The 22,105-nt window shown below is 38.3% G+C and overlaps 1 protein-coding gene across 1 annotated transcript in view; it reads right to left on the bottom strand.

Annotated features, from left to right (window-relative positions):
• LOC104532996 (syntaxin-binding protein 5-like) overlaps positions 1-22,105 on the bottom strand; it is a gene marked incomplete at its 3' end in the record, with an annotated part of 90,239 nt that overhangs the window by 51,171 nt on the left and 16,963 nt on the right. The window contains exons 4-5 of the mRNA XM_029087554.1: positions 16,874-17,008; positions 3,688-3,751 (exon numbers count right to left, since the gene is read on the bottom strand). Of these exons, the coding sequence (XP_028943387.1) occupies positions 3,688-3,751; positions 16,874-17,008 (199 nt within the window). The remainder of the gene's footprint in view (positions 1-3,687; positions 3,752-16,873; positions 17,009-22,105) is intronic.

The following is a 22,105-nucleotide window of genomic DNA, read 5'->3' as shown; positions in this document are numbered from 1 at the left end:
TAGGAAGTTTAGTCCACCAGCTAATAGTTAATAACTTTAAACCTTTTCCTATTAAGCTTTCTCCAGTTGCTGGGAAACTGCAGATCATTACAGTTAATGTCTTCTCCTGTGTCAGCAAGGAAAATCATGTTTGCTGCAGATCTGCCACTTACAAATGTCTGTGCACTTCAGTCTGTTCCTAATGCACACTTATTCGTTGATTTGGCAGACACTGTTATATTTCATGAACTTAATCACTAGGTCCCCAAATTGTTCTTAAGTGACACATTAAATGCCCAGATTCTTTTTGTCATCTGTCTTCCAGCCACAGCTTGCTAGATTCATAAAAGAGACTGTCTCCAAAGTCTGCCTTGATAGTTTGCCTGGAGGGCACTCTGGAAAAATTTTGAATGGTTGAAGTCTTCTGGAATTACATTCACTTTTTTGGCACAGAAAAACTGGTCATCAGTCCAATATAAATTGGAACATCAGTCCAATATAAATTGGAACTTTTAGGAATTTAAAGAATTTTTAAAAGATGAATATACAGTCAGCACACAAATTTTACTGGCTTTCAAAAAGAGATCTTATGATTGTCCTAGATTTGGAAAAGCTTGTCTGTGTTTTAGGACTCTCAAGCTCCCAGTACCTGCAGGAGAATGCTACTTATTTACTTCAGCAAAACATGTCCAGATCTGTAACCAACTTTGTGGTACCACAGAGAAGGATATACCATTAGAACTTTGTAAGATATACCATTATACCCCAGTACAATACCCTTGTACTTGTAGAGTACAAGAATATCTGTATTTTGATCAATGATTATGACTTATTTGTACCCAGTATTTGATTCCTAAAGCATATATATATGAGCACTTTTATCTGCTGCCATCCATGAAGTGACATGGGGACTCTGATTTCTCCCACCAACACCTCTTGGTGGTCTTTGGTTAACATGAAGCTGAGGAGCTAAGCATAGTATGTAGAACTATCTTGAAACAGCTCTGTTACCTAAGAACAGCTCTACTAATTTAATAACCTTACAGGAAAATTCAGCAAACCTCTTCAGTAACACCTCAAACTAATTTCTCCTGTGTTATCTCTTCTAGTCTGCCTTGTGACCAATATACAGTTTCAGTACCCACAGCACCATTTGGAAAAAGTTTTACAGCTTCTACCCACTGCACATTTGAAGAAGTACTTAACTGGATTGTTTGGAATCTTGACTTTTTCCAGCTTCATTTGATATCCTTTTAGTTTTTGTATTGCAAGTGACTATGAAATGTTTCTACTCTCTCCATAAGAACTGTGATTTTAAAACTCAGAATCACAAACAGTTCTTTTCCACGATGAATTGCCCTGTCTGGCTTGGTTGTGTCTCATATAGAAAACCTTACCCCTTCTCTGCATTTCTTTTAGCACAATTATGGTCTTTCTGAGAAAGAAGGACAAAAATTATACTCAGCATTCAGCAGGTAATTATGCAATAGCCCTATTTTGTTCTCTATTCTTCTCCAGATAATGGCCAATTTTGAACTTTTTTGTTACTACTGAGCATTGAGCTGACATTTTCATTGAACTATCAATCATCACTCAGAGCTCTTGATACCAAACAGTAACGATCAGCTCAGACCCATTGTTTTATACGTAAAGTCAGAAATATTTTTCCCCACACATATAATTTCCCTCAATTTACACTGAATACTTACAAAAGACAGTATTTAACCTGCCATTTTGCCATTTTACTGCTGAGTTTCCTAGCCTCCTAAAGTCCAGCAAACCTGATCACATCACTGCTTACTCTCTTCTAGGTTATTTAAGAATATGCTGAACAGCACAAGTCCCAGAAGTGGTTTTTTGGGTTTTTTTTGTTGTTTTTTTTCCCCCCATTCTGAAGAAAGATTGTTTTATCCTTTGTCCTTTCAACCAAAGTTTAATGAGATTTCGTTGAAAAATTTAGCTCAGTTTTTTTCTCTACTCTTAGATTTTTTGATCTGGAGCTATGTCTTTTGATTTAGGGCTTGGCTCTTTTATAACTGTGTGTACCTTTTACTGATGTCTTCCTGTAAACATCAAACACTATCAAGTCCACATTCTGCAAATCTGCAAGTATTTTGTTAACACTAATTTGTTCTTTACACCACTCTCAATCTATCAATGATATAGCTGCTCTGGGACGGTTTTCATATGGCTTACATTTTCTTCTCTTTCTCTCATAAATTTCCAATGCTTGTTTTTCATAGGGATCCATCTAATTTTGCTATTGCATTCTAGTACTTCATCAGTGCCCAGGTATCTCCAATGTGCCCTCTGAGCAACAAGCAATTGTATTTCCAAGCAAGTTCCCCTCTAACTCCCTTTCCTGAGACCTTTTCATCTTCTCTCTCTGCTGAAGTAAAAATATTTTAGGTTTCTGTCTGGACATGGTCCATGACATTCCTGTAAGAGACGTTAACTCACAAGACCATTTTTTCTTTTAGTATCCTTCCCTACACTGTGTGCTTTAGGTAGGTCACCAACAGCTTCTGTTGTTCTCAGAGAACAAGAGTTATGCCTCATGAATAAATCTTTATTTTTATCAGGTATTTTGCTATACAGAGTTAAATAGCATTTCTTGATGGCTTCTGGTTTGAGGCTAAAACACTACACTTCATAGCATTTATTTACTTTATTTGCTGTATTCTAAATTGTTTGACCTATTGTGATTCTTCGAAAAAGGTTTAGGGATCCAATCTAACCTGCTGGAGGGCTAGCTGGCAAGTGCATCATTTGCACATAATTCACCTTGCAGTATGGATAAGTCCAAGGATGGATAACGCAAATGAAATTCAGATGTAGTCATCAGTGTTTTTCTAGGTACCCATATTAATTTCAGCACAATGTCCCCCACATCAGTATCAGAAATTCAAACTGCTGCTAGTTTCCAACAACCAGCAGCTGTTATGTGAGGCACACTGTCAAATCCATACACCATTTGTAAGATGCAGTTCTTTACAAATACACACTGAAATACAATTGGCAAAAGTGAGCAAAAATGATTAGAGAGTTAAATGCCCCTTCCACACAGGCAAAATGCTCAAAAATTCAGTAGCAACACACAAATAAAAAAGCTCTAATGCTTTTTTTTTGCTCTGGCAACCAAATTTCATTTTGGAAAAGCTACCATACAAATAAAGCCAACTCAGATTTTGCCTCCTGATGTTATCGATCTCGACCCTAGCATTCTGACTATGTTTTGCTTCCACTTGTTGACGAGTCTTAACCATTCTCAACTCTGTTCATAAACAGCAGCAAGTTCCAAATATGGGTTACTATTACTACTCTTCTTGTATAAGAAAAGTCTTACTATCTCATGAAAACTTACTATAACGCCTTCCTAATAGTATTGTTTATTCGAGTACTGAAGTCATGATACAGTTTTCAGTCAATTCTTACTTAGGCAAAACTCAAGTTTATTTAATCAGGAACAATTTTTATTTGTTATAGGTTTCAAAGTACAGTATGTTGACTGTATCACAGATTTTTCTTCTCATTAAAATTGTATAAAGAGGGGTTTTTTTCTTAAATGCTCTAAAATATTAAAAGTGATCTTGCAAATATATAAAGAAAGCAGATGATAAAATTAGTGAGTAAGCAAAAAGAAAGAGCTATCAAGGCAAATAAAGGCTATGAAATGTTGCAATATTTTATACTATTTGTTGTACTCACTTTTCCCTCATCTCTTGGGCTGTCACTTAAATGTACCACTGGCCCAGGGTGAGTCTTTGTGGATCTGCAAGACAAAAATAAATTCAAATCTATGAATGCTTTTTGTATTAAGAGCTAGATGCTTACCTTGATTTCTAGATGGGTTAACATGTACCCCCAATGGCTTGCAAGTAATTCTAAAAAGCCTAACAGGAGAAGATAACTATTCGAAAGTTATCCATATCTTTTCATGTTTTCTTCTATTTCCTTTTTGCTGTTACAGGCAAAGATTCTCCTTTGTTGATTAATCTTTTCTTCTATTTTTAAAAATCTCACTATTCTTCCTATTACAGTCTTTCCCCCGCTCCTCTAATTTCTAAGGCATTTTTGTCTTTTCTGTTGTCAGCTCCCTCTCTTTCTGCCATCCCTCCTCACTTACTCAATTTCAAGACTAATTTGCCAAGGATTTGCAAAGTCTTCACTGGTTTAATTTCAATTATTGATAACAAGCCTCACTGAGTTCCAATCTCATTAATGACAAGGCTTCAGTAAACCCACCTACACTGCTCTATCAGGTAGCTTCTTAGAATTACTGCAGCAGGATTTCAGAAATGGAGCATCTTGCCTTTGTCTATTCTGTAAATCCTTATGCTATTGTGAGACCCCACTTGGAGTAGGGTGTCCAGTTCTGGGGACCCCAACATAAGAAGGAGTGGCCACGAGGATGATCCAAGGGCTGGAGCACCTCTGTTATAAGGACAGGCTGTGAGAGTTGGGGTTGTTCAGTCTGAAGAAGAGAAGGCTCTGGGGAGACCTTCTAGCAGCCTTTAAATACCTGAAGGGACCTACAGAAAGGCTGCGGAGGGACTTCTTACAAGGGCAGGGAGTGACAGAACAAGGGGTGATGGCTTTAAACTGGAAGAGTGTAGATTTAGATGAGAGATGAGGAAGAAATTGTTTCCTGTGAGGATGGTGAGACACTGGCACAGGTTGACCAGAGAAGCTGTGGCTGCCCCCTCCCTGGAAGTGTTCAAGGCCAGGTTGGATGAGGCTTTGAGCAACCTGGTCTAGTGGACGGTGTCCCTGCTGATGGCAGGGGGTTGGAACTAGATGATCTTTAATGTCCCTTCCAACCCAGACCATTCTATGATCTTCAGACCAACTAATACAGTTATACCCACAGTGCATGTTCAGTGAGACTCCTCAGCCATAAGACCCATCCCATCAATCTTCATAAGCCTGCATAAAGGGGAATTACTGTTCTTGCTGTCCCCTCTCGTTTTGTAACATGTACCAACAACATAGTATGCAACTTGGCACAGGGAGTGCTGCTTAAGTCATTGTTGTCCAGCACCTGGCAGCAAATACAAATCATAAGAAACTGAATACACAGATGAAGATTTTTCAGCTGTCGTCTTTCCTGACCAGACTTTTAGGCCCTGGAAGTCATACAGAGCAAGAAGATAAGCACCAGCCCACAAAGCTTCAGACTATTTGAATGCCTGCACAGAACAAGAACTTTCTTCCATCTAGATTCTAGAGTCAGAGCACATTCAGCTTAGGATCTAGAATCGCATGGCTGGTCTTGGTTCACTAGAGGTCACCAGGAAAAGAAATATGGGAGAGACTGTCAAGGCCCATAAAGCTAAGAATTTATCTGGAAGCCATACCTAAAACCACCTAGGCTCCAAGCTGAAAAACAATCTGCAAGAGTATTAAAGCAGCAAACCAGAACAAAGTTCTCTAGCCAAACTGCTCAAAGGATTTTCCTAAATTAACAGTGTTCCTTTTCCTGTGTCTAAAATACTGCACTATAGCAAAACTGGCCTCTCTGTTCTACCAGGTCAGACTCCAAATCAAGACTGAGAGTGGTATGTAAAAATTCCCAGGCAACTCAAACATTAAAATACTGTGGAGTAATCCATATGCTCATAGAATCCTTCTTTCCAAAATCGTATGCTCCAACACTCTTGAAAGCAGGCACACTTCCCTCTAGCCTGTAGAATGTTTCAAATTTCAGCAGGCACCAAAGCTGGGCCAAAGCAGAGTGACAAAGACCTTGTCTGGTATTTACCTCTGAGTTAAGACAATGAAAAACTACTCCAGACATCCTTAGATCTCCCAAACTAAGTTTATTCCAGGGCAAAGAGATAGAAAACTTCAAGTCACCTAAAGGCCAGATAACCTTTCAAGACTATACCCCACCCTTCACATATGTTTTGACATTAATGCTAACTGCATGCACAAAGCTAGGGGCAAGGTAGCAAGCCCTTCCTTGGTGAACTTTCTCCATGAGATGATCCCATGCCACCATCTTCAGCTTTGGCAGATCAAGTTTCCACAGATACCTGCAGCATGTTACTTTTCTCCATGAGGTCTCAGTGAGCAAGGCTTCTGCAAGAGCATTTTGCAACATATCCCAGCACAGAACTGAGATTGGCAGGAAAGCAGCGAACAGCCGGTTATACAGCAATGCTCTATACAGACTGTCTCCAATGGTGCCAGCAGCAAGGACACATTTGGCTGGAGACACAGCACATGGCAATTTTTGCAGAGATGCAGTTAGCAGGAGATCTAGCTGTCATTCCTATCCAAGCCAGCTCCCCAGAGGGGACCCCTCTGGCTGAGCTTCTGTTTCTGAGTAACCTATACTGGAAGAAAAAAAATAATGTCCACAATACCAGACCTTGAAGCAGGCAGGGTAGGTAGGCAGTGACGGGGAACTGAGGGGTGAGATCAGGATATCTGCAAGCAGTGCTTAGACCCACACACGTCTCGTACATCTGTCCTCAGGGAGAGAATATGACATCTTGGGACATTCTAGGCTGCGTTGAATTGTTTCTGACACAGGTTCACCTATCTGAAATGGTCAGAGTATACTGATGGAAAGAACTAGGTTTCTTTGGGGTACATGGTGCCTATGCCATGATAGGCAAAGGAGGAAGGATAAGAATAAGAGGAAAAACCATAAAGAGGAGAGGCAGCATAAGAAACTTCACTTTTCAGACAGATAAGAACCACTGAGAGCTGACAGAAGAGGAAGCAGAGACAAGCAAACATCAGGCATGACTAAGCTGGCAACAGACAAAATAGTCTGACAGGCTGACAAGGCATACTGGTTTTGGTGGTTACCCCAGCCCATTGAACTAACCAGTACACAGGCTGGGTTGCTTAGCCATACCTGTCTTGGTACCTGACCAGGAATATTGGCAAAATCGTGGCAAATTAAGGGAGAAAGAGGAAGAGTATACTATTTTTCTAAGCTAAAAGTTGATCCCATCTAGGCTGCTGGTAGGTTTGTACCTACCAATTTAAAAGTCAAAACCAATTTAGATAAACCTGTGCAACAACTGTTTTCTTTTTAAGATAACGTGTACCAAAGAATGTATCCATTTGTCTTTGGGTAGAAGCAAACTCTTACATGAGCTGTACTCAGTCCGTGTTACATCTAACTTTAGGCTAATTACACTTTAATTGTCACATAAACTAGGCATTCCTCTGTAAATGATATAAAACTCTCTTTTACTACCAGTCTTATTTTTATCTTATATTCTTGCAGGGATGTAGTCTCAGATTTCCATGCTAAGACCTCAGCTAAAAGGGGTAACTTTCACTAATACAATACATTTTCCTACTTCCTCCATTTCTCTCTTGAATTTATTGTAAACGATAGTTGGAGGATCCTGCAATTTATTACACTGTAATAAAATTTCTTTTTGCTTTTCAGGATATTAGTCACTTTTTGTTCCTTTTAGGAGGATTACCCTGTTATTAGGTTCCTAGCTATTTCTTCAGTTTTGTTTTGTAAAAGCTTGATACACTTTATCAGCAAAGTTGATACTGAACACAGCAGTCTGTGCACTAAATGTATAAGATTTTCTTTTTCCTCATTCTTTCTCCTCTCTATTTGATATAAGTATTCTGTTAATATTTATACTATCTTACTCCTCAGTATTTGAATGGTTTAGTTGTTTTGTATTATAACTGGCTTGGTCAGGCTTCTTTCATTTTCTTCCAATTTTATTATTTTAGTCTGCCAGGTATATCATTCTACCAAAAGACTCGATGAACCACTGGTTTGCTTTCACACACACACCACCAGTCTTTGGTTCCATTCTTGTTAGGTCTTTTATGTAAAATATTGGATGTAGGTGTCCGGGTGTTGGCAGTGGGGAGTTGCAGGGGGGTCTCTGGGAGGAGAGGTCAGGGCCGCTCTGTTCTGGACACAGCTGGCTCAAATGGACCCACTGCAGGGCACAGCTAAGCCCATCAGCCAAAATCATGGTGCCTCAGGGAAAACAAATTTAAAAAAAGGCAAAAAACACTGGAGAGGCAGTGAGGAAAGAAGTGTGAGAAAGAGCCCTGCAAGCACCAAGATCAGCAAAGGAGGACAGGAGGAGATTCTCCAAGCACCAGAGTAGATATTCCCCTGCTGCCCATGGAGAGGACCATGCCAGAGCAGAAATCCACCCTGCAGCCTGTGGAAGACCTGGAGCAGGTGGATATTTCCTGAAGGAACTGCAAACTATGGAGAGCCCACAGGGGAGCAGATTTATCCTGAAGGACTGCAGCCCGTAGAAGGACCCATGCTGGAGCAGGGGAACAGTGTGAGGAGGAAGCAGCAGCAGAGAGGAACTGTGATGGAATGACAATGACCATCATTCCCCATCTTCCTGCACTGCTCAGGTGGGAGGAGGAGGAGGAGGTAGAGGAGTTGGGTATGAAGGAGTGAAGTTGAGCATAGGAAAAATGGGGGTTAGGGGAAAGGTGTTCTAGTTTTTGTTTTTCACCATTCTATTCTATTTTAACTGGCATTAAATTTAATTACTTTTTTCTAAGTCAAGTCTCTTTGGCCCATTGAAAGTAGTTGGTAAGCTACTCCCCATCTTTATCTCAACCCATGAGCTTTTCCATCTTATTTTCTTTCCTGTTCTGTTGAGGAGGGGGAGTGGGAGAGTGGCTGGGTGAGGGGGCCTCACAACCAGCCAAGGTCCACCCACCACAAATACCTTGATTGCTTAACAGCTACTAGCTTTAATTATACATAGGTAAGATGAAATGGAGACTCTATTAAATTTGGCAGTCATAACACCAACTCTGTAAGGAAATGAGAAAGGATCTTTTTCAAATAATTGTATATCCTAAAACTCATTTCAGACATGCTGTCACAGATAAGATCACACACAGAGTTTCTGGGGTGATGACAACAGATGTTCCTGAAGCATTCTGGAGTTGTAGAGCCTACTCCCTGGCAGCCCTCCTGCACTACCTTTCCCGGGCTCCAAGAAACATTGGGTTTTTATACATATAAAGTAAAGTATTTACATCAAAACTCTTTGGACTAAACAACAAGGAATATTCACAATATAAATACAAAGCTTTTGAATTGGTTTGTGATAGGATATGCACAGTCCCATCTTGGGGGAAATGTTTAGGGGAGGATATCCTGATACAAAATAACATCAGTTCAGATGGAGCAGGGAAGAAAACTGTGTGTGAAAGGGTCATAACTTCCTCCATTCTACATGGCCTTTCACTTGTTTCCCTGAACCTGCCTGTTGGCTGGATACCAAAGGGGAGAGATGATAAATCTTCTCTGGCAATACATCTTGCTTGCTTCTCCTGAAGTGATGTTACCTCTTTCCTTGTGCAGGACTGGAGAGAAACCCAAAGATAGTCCTTTACACCACACTAAGACCAGGAATAGTCTGCCAAAGGCAGATAAGTGCCTTACTTCTTGCATCTTCTTGTTTCCTCAGGGAAAGTATGTATAAATAGAAATAATAGCAATGCTTTTTGGAGCCCTAGAGAAGTGTTGCTTGTAAGAGGAATGTCAGGCATTAGGCTCTACAGTCAATTTCTCCAAAGAGTAGACATCATGGCTGCACTACAAGTAGGATTAAATGAAGCAATTATGCAGTTAACTATATTATATCAATAATATTAGTTTACAGAACTCATGAAACACTATCAGAGCTACAGATACAGTAATTACTACTTTCATACAGTAAATTATAATGCATGTAGGAATATCTACACACAAAAACATTTTGCCTCATGTAGTTTAGTATATATAAAATATTTTGTTCCCCCTCATTGCTATTACAGTAGAGTTGTCAAGGAAACTGGAAAGTTGTATGCCGTCATGGAACAGCCTACAAAGAAAGAAAACCACTGTTGAGTTACACTAAAAGCAAAAGCAGAGATCCAACAGCTCCTGCAAAGGACAAAGAAGGGCTGGGAAACCAACCACGTTTGAAGTTACTGTGAATAAAACACACTGCTGTTGATGCCAGATAGTTCTGCATAGGCATTCCTTCAAGCTGGCTTTATCAGAATGTGTAAAAACTAAGCAGATCCTTGCCCTAGAGAAAGGGGAAAATAAGGAAGAAGCAGTGGGAGAAAACAAGGCATAAGTGAAATATTTAAGCAGAGAATTCTTCATTTCCGAATACTAGCTGGGGTACAGCTGAGAATGACTGAGAAAATAAAAGCTCTGAAAAGATATGAAGAGAACAAAACACAAAGCCAAGTGCATACGCAGTAAAAAGAAAAAAAAAAAAAAGGTCAAGTCCAAAAAGCATCAGCAATGATTTGCAGAAAAAAATTTCTGAAGCAAAAGCTACCTTGAGCTGAGCAAGAAGAAAGTATGAGCTAATGATAAAAAGACTGCAACATTTCATAGCCTTCGTTGACCTTAAAGCCCACAAAAACAGATTGCAGAACTGAAAAAATTGAACAAAGGGTTCCCATGACAGCTGTGCAGAACTAGAATTTTATTAAGAAACTAGTGACTTTGAGCTGTTTTGCTCTTCGTCAGAAGTTACTCCTGATAGCAGCAGGTATTAATTTATTTGGTGCATGTTCATTCTGGGAGATGAGAGAGATTTAAGACTTGACTCTTACTCAAAAAAACAGGACTGAAATGAAGAAACCACTCACTGTGAAACAGGAGTCTTCAAAAAAATTGTAAGGATGGAAGCTTTATAAAATTATTTTATTATAAAATTAGAAAGCTCAAAAAGAAGTCTTAAACAATGTTATAATTTGGATCCAGGAAAACGCAGAAAATACATAGATTACATATTCCTCCATCATTCTGGGAAGTTTCATGCACTCTAAGAAACAGAGTGACTTACATACTGTTATTAGAACTTCATATACCAAGACAACCTTTCAAGCCGGTAAAAGTAATGTATCACAAAATAGAATCAAATCAAGAGAAAACAATTTCCTTTTGAAAAAAATTGCCTGCACAATTACAGAAGCACTGTAATGATTTCTGAGAAGAATGAAGATCTAGTGGTAGAAAGTGGTAAAAGGAGTTAGGAGAGGTGAATAAAAAAGGAAAACAACTATATTAGTAATTGTTACAGAGTTGGAGATGACTGAATGTGACAGTGCTGAGAAAAGCATGTGCATAAGCAGATACTTCTGTAGTGTCAGTAGTTAGACATCTTCTGCAGTTCTGCTTTCCACAAAGGGGCAGCGCACTAGACATTTTAAGACTTTCTTTTCATAGGTAGAGTCACAGAGAAATTAAAAAGAATAAGTAATTTAGATACATCGTTCACATACTGCGGATCAAAGCTGGGAACTGGAGTAAATAAGAATCAGTTCAGCCTCAAGATGCAACTCTGAGTCTTAGATACAATTTCTAAAATGTCTAGAAGGATGTTTTGCAACTTGCACTTTCTTTGTACTAGGAACTATTTCCATTTGGGTTCAAGCACAGAGAGGGTAGCAGGTGCTCCTAGACTGCTACTTCTCCTCCCATATGAAGCTTTCCTTCACTGCTGTGGAACTGTTGGCTCCAAGACACATCTAGGGAATGGGGCTGGGCAAAGACAGGGCTAAGAAAGGAAAGACCAAGTTATGGCTCTGTCATAACTGAGTTCCAATTTGCCCAATCCTTTGATACTCCAAATCCCACAAATTTTGACAGGTTATTAATTCATTAGTTAGTGGGGTGTTCAAACAGGAATCTGCATGCTTGGGTAGCAGGCTTACAATGCAGATTTCTCATTTTTGGAGTTTAGTGGACTCATACAAAGATCCTTCTTCCCTTCCCAACACCAGATGATCTTCCAAAAACATATGATCATGCAGGCTGAGAAAATTAATTTCACTATAGTTGGAGTAGATGGAGACATGCTGGGCTCATTGAGTATTTTTCTTTTCCAGACCTGTTTCCAAGAATTTTGAAGGAAAAGAGAGAAATTGTTTGCTTATTAGAGAGCAGAAAACCAAACAGTATCGTGAGCCTCAAACATCTCTGGCAAAGGACTTGCTCTGCTACATGACAGAGAAATGACAAGTGAAAAAGTTTTGAGTTACTCTTCATTCTTAGTTGAAACAATGCTTCCTTGTAGTCTGGGGTAGTGACAATGCATTAAATGACAGAAATGGCTGAGTTAAGAACTGCTAGAGAAAATGTGTCCATAACTCCCCATATTCTAATGTTATTTCTCAACTCTGGAAAAGGCCAGGTCCACTGAAACTTAGACAGTGCACATGATTTATAACTTATAGAATCAGTTATGTCTCAATACTGAAAATAATCTAAAAAAAAAAAAATCATGTTTCCTTTACATTATTAGTCTATTCAGGCCTTAATTTCTCATTAATATTAGATACTGTTTAAGCAAGCTGGATGATCTCTCCTGTATGAGAAGACAATAGTCCCTATGATGAAACAGGTATTGCCACCATCTTTTTGACATATATCTCTACTAGATGCTTCTGAACAGATCATAATGAGAAAACCACTACCACTCCAAAATACAGTGCTCTACAGATTTTCCAGTATATTTTGACACAAAAGTAGGCAATAAAATCACAAATGGTAACAAGCTTTCAAGCAAAAAAAAACAAAACCAAAACAAAAAAACCCCCAAACTCAAACCAAACACCAAAAAAACAAACCAAAAGCCAACTTTATAAGTCAAAGTAGCCATGCAGGACATGATGATAGGATTTCTTGCATTATATGCAAAGTCTAAAAATGTTACATGCAAACCTGTTTCTCCTTCAATTCTTTAAACTACTAAGCCTCTTCACCTCAGTCTTTCTCTGCAACAGAATTGCTGTTAGAATAAAAAATCTTGCAGTCATTTGAGGGGCCTTGCTGACTGACAATGTTTTTTTTTCTGAGGATGAGAGTTATGTTCTCTGGAATGACTGAATCTTAAGAAGCATGACAAAACTCCTTGTGAGTTTAAAACCTCGGTAAGTCCACGAACCAACCAAAATGAACTGTTGGAATATGTTTTCTATGTGCTGTATTTTTTTCACCCATGCAATACCATTTATTATATTATTTACTAAGCAACGTAATCATGCCCTTTGATGGAAAAACTCAATCCATGATGAAAGTCTATAATACAATTTGTAGGTGTTTTCCAAAGGGGGAAATAACACCACAGGTATTCTGACCTCTTCAGGTTACCTTGGTCATAGTGTTAGCAATGTATACGGAGATCCTCTTCAACCATGTTATGAAAAACTAAGAGAACTGGAATTTCATCTGGGTAGATTTATTTTTTTCATACTCTTACTAAATGAGCTGTAATCTGTCTTTACAGTGATTTAGGTATAGTAATACATAGTTTAACATTCCAAAGTTGAAGCATTTCAGGTTTTAAAAAACTAACTAGTTCAATCTCCTATCAGTTTTCACTGTAAAGCCTTGAAATCTTAATGCCAACTGAGCTAAATCCACATTATGAAAATTCACAGAGATTTAATTAGAAGTAGATTCAAGTCAGTGAAAAAAATGAGGAGGGATTTTGAAAGAAAGTCAAGCTATCTCAGTAGATTTAGGATGCAATTTTACAAACTGGATCAGAATTGCACAAAGAGGGAAGAACTCTCCTTCAGGCTTTTTTGTGCAGATTACACACAGATCTAACACACTCAAAATTCTATTTATAAACCCTCCATCTAAACTGAGGACTTGAATATAGCAGCAGAGCAATCACTTTTACTAGGCTTTCCTTGCCAATAAGTTTGACACAAATATGCTTGCACAGAAGGTAAAGTGTCTCCTTCCAAGCTTTATAGAGAATAGTAACATCTTTAAACTAATCCCTGCTTACAGGGATCAAGTTATACTTGTAAGATTGATAGAACTCAAATCAGTAATGAATGAATACCTGTGCTTAGTTGTCACCAAAACAGTACATGGCAAGCTGGCTTTTGAGAAGAAGAAACCACTATGGTAACCACGCAGCATCTCCAAGTACTTGAGGTGACAAGGCTTATCTGTATTTTGTTGTTATTACCTTTCACAACTTCTGGAAGAAAAATTTTTGAAAATCTAGGTGTACTCCTGCATAGGCAATACAAAGATAGTTAGGAGAGACTGCTTTTTTACTAAAAGGTTCTGCAGAGGCAGCTTCTTACACAGCATCTAGCCTAGCTCTACAGCTCAGAACTAAAGCTTGTTAGTAAGCAGCCCTTATTTGGGCTTATTGAAGAGGGGCAGCATTCTATTCTGTTCTCACGAAAAACGTCTGTTGCAGTGTATTGGGTTTGTGTGGCAAGGTTTTGGTAGTAGGGGGGCTGCAGGGGTGGCTTCTGGGAGAAGCTGCTAGAAGCTTCCCCCATGTCTGACAGAGGCAACTTCAGCTGGCTCCAAGACAGACCCACTGCTGGCCAAGGCCAAGCTCCTCCACGACGGTGGTAGCGCCTCTATGATACCATATTTAAGAAGAGAACACCTCTCCCCGACATGCAACAGCAACTGCAGCCAGAGAGAGGAGTGAGAATACGTGAGAGAAACAACTCTGCAGACACCAAGGTCAGTGAAGAAGGCGAGGGAAGAGGTGCTCCAGGTGCTGGAACAGAGTGTCCCCTGTAGCCCATGGTGAAGACCATGGTGAGGCAGGCTGTCCCCCTGCAGCCCATGGAGGTCACAGTGGAGCAGATGACCACCCCATGCCAGAGTAGGTGGATGCCCGAAGGAGGCTGTGACCCCATGGAGAGCCCACACTGGAGCAGGCTTCTGGCAGGATCTGCAGCCCTGTGGGGGACTCATGCTGGAGCAGTTTGTTCCTGAAAACACTTTGTGGAAGGAACCCATGCTGGGGCAGTTCATGAAGAACTGCAGCCCATGGGAAGGACCCAGGTTGAAGAAGTTCATGGAGGACTGTCTCCTCCGGGAGAGACCCCACGCTGGAGCAGGGGAAGAGTGTGAGGAGTCCTCTCCCTGAGAAGGAAGGAGCAGCAGAGACAATGTGTGATGAACTGATCCCAAGCCCCATTCCCCATCCCCCTGTGCTGCTCAGGGGGAGGAGGTAGAGAAAATCAGGAGTGAAGTTGAACTTGGGAAGAAGGGAGGGGTGGGGAGAAGGTGTTTTAAGATTTGGGTTTATTTCTCATTATCCTACTCTGATTTGATTGGTGACAAATTAAATTAATTTCCCCAAGTTGAGTCTGTTTTGCCCACGATGATAACTGGTGAATAATCTCCTTGTCCTTATCTCAACCCATGAGCCTTTTGTTATATTTTTCTCTCCCCTGTCCAGATGAGGAGGGGGAGTGATAGAGTGGGCTTTGCTGGGCACCTGACACCCAGCCAGGGTCAACCCACCACATGTGGCCATTAAAAAAAAAAAAAAAGATTTAACCAAAATAATTTTGAAAGAATTAGGAAGTGAAACTTGGTGGAAGGCTTCCATTTCAGAAACAAAACTTCAGCTTTATTTCCATACAGAATAGAAAAATCCTAATGTCTGCAGGAAAGAAAATTCCAAAGTGTTGTTCTTAAAACCTCAAAGGCATTATCTACTCAATATAGTATACATATACATTTTAAAATAAAGGAATCAACAACCCCTCTAATATGTCAACATCACCAAAACAAAGTGAGAAAGAGAAAATAATTAAAACACTTCCCACCTGAAGACTTCATAAAAATGAACATATTAATTCTGGTTTTGATTAAATCACAATTTCCAGCAATAATTTTTCAGCTAAAATGACTGAGCAGAGCTGAGCAAAAGCCTCTTACACAGGCAGGAACAACAAACATTCAAAAATTGAGAACTGGACGAAAGATTTACCAGTAGACTGCCTGAATCCTGATTACCATTTTAATCCTTGCTTTTATCACCTTTGAAGATAAAATTAGATTTTTATGACTCTGCCTATGAAGTTTGGTGGGTGTAGAGGTGAGGAAAGAAAATGAGGTATCAGTTTTGTCAACCTGGGGGATACAGTGATTAGTGAAAGTCAGTAATAATAGCAGGGGAAAAAATGGGAAAGGAGAGAATTTTGGAGAAGTGGTTGCTATCAATGTGACTTCTCCTTGGGACAGAGAATTAGATCCACCACTGTAGGTCTGCACCCCTACTCTTAGATACTGTCCTCTTGGTTCACTGAGCTTGGTGAATTTTAGTTTACTATCAGAGGTTACAAGTTCCTCACAACATGAAGCAGATGCCTCAGAAACGGAAGGAAATACTATGAGTTTGCCTGCAGCAGTTCCTCCTGCTGGAACTTTACAAAGGAAACAGCAGAGAAATATTTTTTTGTTTCTATTGAGGCTTTTACTTGCAGGAAGCATAGATTTATGCCAGTCAGATTTTTTATATAAATCTCCCTCCATTTGATACCTACAACACAGGCACCTGTGTTAGCCTGTCAGAGAACTGCCATTTAACAGACACTCATTACCTTTCCTATCACTTCATCAGGTTTTGATGGGCCTGATTTAACTTTGAAATTAGCCCTGTGTTAAGCAGACTAAGCCTTCTGGCTTAGTCTAGAGACCTACAGTCCCTCCTCATCTAAATGATTCTCCAGTTCAATGAAGAAAAGTTCTCCATGGAGTCTTAGGGACAAAATACTCCATTATTCTCTTCATAGGACGTTTGGAGGAGATGGTGATCAAGCTACCCTTATAAAAATAGCAAAATCTGAATATCTGAGGTTAACGTTTATCTGTATTTCATGGAACTTCATAGTTAAAAAGATTGCCAAATAAATTTTTCTTTTATATAAAATATAACTACATGGTCTCTGTCATAAATCTGAATTCCTCATGTCCTATAACAAAGCAGTTAATATTGCACATGCATTCATTAAAAGAAAAGGTTTTCAAAAGATTTGTTAATATTTGTAAAAAGAAATGATTCTTAGAAATGAATCTTAAGACAGCTATGAAAATGACCACAGACACAAATGCAAAGAAGTCTGAACTTACAGTTCTATTGCCTTGTTCCACATGATAACATATCCAGAAAGAATGAAGGACTCAATATTTACAATGTGTGTATTTCCCCTCTCTGTTCCAACATAAAGCCATTTACTCTGGAAAGGTAAATGGCAGTAAGTAATCCTGGAAAGGAAAAACAAAAACAAAAAGGTGACTGAATATTGTATCAACAATATTTTTTTACACTTTTGCAGATGAAATAATTGTTCTTTCCATGTTATAAGTTGAGAAAAGCCTGCCCAGCAGGCGCAGCATTCTGAAGAATGCGCAGGTTTGGGGAGGCATTTCCAGAAAAATCATAATGGAGAACATGAAACAGAACAGGGCCATCCTACCTGCCTAGATTAAGGGCAGGAAAAGAAGAGCCGTATCACTCGAGCACTGAACTAAGTCATGTTATCTCCATGACCATGTAAGTTGCACTATGAGAGTACCCCAGACTCTCAAGTTAGACGTTCTTATTTCCTTTCTTAGAATAAACATTTTTTTTCAGTTCAACAAACAGAAATTAATGTACATCAGCAGAATTAATGTTTTGTATAAAGGAAGTGTAACACCACCATTCACACAAGAAAACATTCGCTTTTTCGGCTACCTGGGAGCGTAGGGCACTAGATAAGAGCATTGCAAAGTGCAGTGGTTATATCATAGACACACTGAATCCTACACTCATATAATTCTTACAGGGTGATGAACCCTGTGTTAATGCTGTATTAGCTTAGAAAGATGTCATGGCAGTTTCTCATGATAACATAAAAGTTTTCACAGATGATGAATAAGTAGATTCAGGTTTCTTTGATATTATAGTTATTATTACATACATCCAAGCAAAATTAAATCAATAAGAAATAATAAAAAAAAAAATTTGCTGCTAAAATATTGGAATGCATGCTACCTACAGAGGCTGAAACTTATTCTGCTCTTATAGTATGGCCTCAGAAATGTTTACAAAAAGCAGGTATTTTGTTTGGTATGCCATACATTATTATATTTATCATTCATCTCCACAAAGCAGGTTATTTCTAGCATTTATATACAAACTCAATTAACAGCTATGCAGTAACTTTTTATCCTTAATGACTTCCTTCCCCACAAATGTATAAACAATATCTAAGAACCTATAGATTTCAATTTTTTATTCTCATGGTACAGCAATCTTTCTTAATTAATTATAAAGAAGTGAGAGGGGTGCTGGCTATTGTCCAGTAATTTGGCCCTCTCAGTCATGTAAAGTCCTCTGAGTAAAACATTTACCAGCCTTTGAATTAAAGGAATTGTTTAATATTTATACAAATTTCACATACTTTCTGTAAGTGTTCCCTGTAAGATACTCTCAACAAACTAAAAGATTCCAAAGAGATTCTATGCAGTATTTGGATAGTTCTGCAGATTTCCAGGTACTTAATCATGTGTCAGAACATTTAACACCGAATGAATTCAAGTGAGCAAAATTTTTTTTGGCCTTATTTATCACACTGGATTGAACACAATTGAAATATGCAGTCTTCACATTCTAATTTATGGGTAAAATTATAACTGAATCACGAATCCAGAATAAGGCTTACCCTTCACAGAAATGTGGTTTTGTTGATTCAAGTGAGACTTAAGTATGATATAGGCTTTGTGCTATCCCTCTGTACAAGGTTGAATTTTACCACTATTTGTCTAATGTTAGCAATAATTCCGCTGCCTTTAGTGGAAAGAGAACCAAGTTTTTCAAGATAATTGCTTTGAGAATGGGAATTACAGTTTAGTATGCATAACTGAAAATGCCTCTAGCAGCAACTTAGTACTTACATTGTGGGTGCAGTCAGATCGACAAATATCTGACAAAAAAAACTGCAGAAGGTGTACGCCACCTACATATTGCTTTCTGGAGATAAAGCTGTTAGCTTTATTGTTCTGTTCATAACAGATGCAAAGAACAATTTGCCCTTTTCGCTTCTTAGTTTTACAAATGTGAAGCTGGTTTTCACATCTTTCCTGATCCTTCTCCTTAAAGTAAACAACTCCATCTCTTTTGCTTTCTCTTCAGATGCAGCATTTGCCACACTTCTGGTTAAAATAATATTTAGACCATTTAAAAGAAAAAAATCCTGCCTATCTGTAAGAGCTTTACTTTTCTTTCTTGCATCCCAAAGCATATGCATGCTCTGTTAGGTCCCAGCACGTGCAAAAACCTTCATGATCCCTGGTTGATAAATCCTCTTAACCACTTCACACTGATGTTCATTCAGCACTTGTTTGTAGTAAACTGTTAAATCACAGGAAAATGCTTGTGACTTTGAAAGTGTTGAAAATGAATCTACCTAGTGACTGACAAATAACTCGGTGAATCGTAGTTAACTTGAATGCTGCTACTCTAAATTCTTGCAGTTGTGTCATCAGACTAAGCAGGTTCAAGTCCACCTAGATACCATATTAATTTTCAGAACTCTGATAAATCCATTCACAAGCCAGTACAATGTCCTGCAGACAATTTGATCTCCAAAGTGCAAGACTGAATCAAATACCCTGATTGTGAATAGTCTTACAATCACCTCAGACACAATATGAGGCTGCTTTGGGCTGCTTTTTTTCTGTTTTGAGATTTGCTTCTAGCTTATGACCTGTAGCATGTACTGCTACACCAACCATCAGACCAAATGGGTGTCTGATTTCACAGCTACCACATATTCTCCATTTGCCCTCCTTGTCTTTAAAATTTCATTAACATAATGTTTCAAGAGCAAGGTCCTACAGTAAGAGAAAAATCAGACTAAAGTACTAACCACTGGCCATCATTTACTAGACTTATTTTCCTGATGGCCAACCTCAAATCCCACACATCACTAGCTAAGTCTGGATATACAGTATCAGAAGAGAATAAGGTGTTGCTACTGAATGAAGACAATGACTACAAGTTTTACTGTTTTCTTAAGCTCAGCTATTTCCTCTTAAATAATTTCATTTTGTTTCGATAAGATTTATGGGACAGATAGATAAGTAAATATTCTGCATGTTCTTTCTTCCACAATGAAAACTACCCTATGAGTCTTGATTGTTTACCTAAACTGTTATTACACATTATCAAATACCACCTTTTACAATATGTGAGCTTATAAGAAAATGCTATTCCCTTAGAGACAATACAGAAATGTAACAAACTTATGGGAGCATAGGGATTACTAGGCATTTTAATACAATACATTGCTAGGCTTCATCAAACAGAGCCATATGATTTTTCTATTCTCAGAAAAGTAGGCACTGCTCTGAAATAGTTTTCTTTTACATTATGTAAATTAAATGCAAACTGCTTTATCTTTTATTGACTTTTCACTTTTACAGAAAATATTAACTTGACTTTGAGGCTTGAAAGCTTTGAAGCAAGATTCAGATTTTTAATGAACAACTTCCATTTCAGTAAGTACTGAAATTACATAACGATTTCTTCAAGAGAAAACAATGAAGTCTCATACTGTAGTTTTTACTGTGGATGAAAGGTATCCGTCTATTAGTCATGTATCCCACAAGCAAATTAAGATGTCCTTTGATGCCTTTATAAAAACCAGTCAATTAGGCAGAAAGAAAGAAAGAAAGGCTATTTTTCTTCCTCAGAAGGTAGAGGTTGTAGCGATTTATGCCAGTATGAAGTGCTTCTGCCAAAATTTAATCAGATTGTCAACCTGATTGAGATAACATGGAACACAATTAAATGGAGATCTGAGAATTTGTTCAACGTTGATCACTTAACAGAAGGTCAGCCAGAAATGTGGATATTATACATTCTTAGTAGCAAACCACAAAATAAATCTCATTGATCATTATAAGAAATAGTAAAAAACATGGACTAGTACCAGAAAAGGTGTCCCTATGCTGCCAAATAGTCTGGAACATTGTACAAACAACAAAATAGTCTGAATACATTGTTTTCCAATGTATTCAAAGCACAAAACAGGATATAAAATGTATTTTTAAAAAAATCAATAGGTGTCAAATAAAACACCTAAAACAGAATTTATTAAGCAAAAACTCTTTAGCAAAAGTCCTGAAAACATTTCTAAAATTATTTATAATTATTTATATATTATGTATAATATATAATATTTAAAAAATAAGAGAGATAACATAATAACTGAAAGAGGCATTATCAAAAAAGAGAATCTCACTTTAGAAAGAAATATATTCTGACTAGCAAATCTCAAAAAGGTATATTTTTTCAGAAAAACCACAGCACTGTACAATCTAACAACCCTGACCAAAAAAATTCATTGCATACTAGCAGAATACTACAATGTTAAAATAATTTAGACTGCTACATTCTCTGAAATATTGGTAAGAATTTTCAGATAGCTTAAAATCATCTTTATTCTACTTATCACATTGATCTAAGAAAAATAATAGATGATTTTGAGAACACTTTCTTATGCCTCTGCTTTCTTATTTTTGTTTTTCTGATTTTAGTACAAAAAATTTTCCTGGAATGCCATTCTTGGTGGAGAGTGGGGAGAGCTGCAGAAGGGGGGGAGAATAAACTGATTTTTGTCAAAATGATGAACACTTTTTCCAAATTAATTATTTAATTGCTCCTTCCTTGACATCAAAACTGCATCTGAATTTATACTATGCCTTTTCCCCTTACACAGAAAATCTTAAATATGGATAAGCATAGAACATACATGGTCCTTATGCCCAACACTGACTGGCAGAAGGATTCAGCTCCTGTAAGTTCCTACAAAAAACAAACATCAACTTGAACTCCCTCTCAGAATCCTACCAAAATAAGCTACACTGTCCGGACTCTCAGAAAAGATGGAAATCTCACAAATTTACAGACAAGGAATATGGAACATGAAGGAGCATTAACTTGGGAACATGAGTAGCTGACAGGAAGCAAGCTCTGTAGATGTAAGGCACGTCAGCCGTGGTCCTGGCCCAACCTGCTCTCAGGTCTCAGTGACTATTAAGTTACAGCCAATGTCTTACACCCAATTTACAGTGCATTGCCCCAGCATGGATGAGTTCAGCTGCTGAGAAAGTTGATCAGAAAATGCAAGAAAACAAGATAAAAAACTTCTTATGTAACTAGTCAGGAGTAAAAAGAATGCCTCATGAACAGGTGGATTTATCCAATCAAGTATTGTAACCAGGCGTGTGAACAGTAGCTTTTAGCCAATGAAGAGTTGTATGTGTGTGTTAGCAGCTTAAGAGTATATAAGTGATCGTGTAACCAATAATAAA

Source organism: Antrostomus carolinensis, unplaced genomic scaffold, assembly GCF_000700745.2.
Source record: "Antrostomus carolinensis isolate BGI_N321 unplaced genomic scaffold, ASM70074v2 scaffold24241, whole genome shotgun sequence".
Lineage (NCBI taxonomy): Eukaryota > Metazoa > Chordata > Aves > Caprimulgiformes > Caprimulgidae > Antrostomus > Antrostomus carolinensis.
This window is presented reverse-complemented; position numbering and strand designations above follow the sequence as displayed.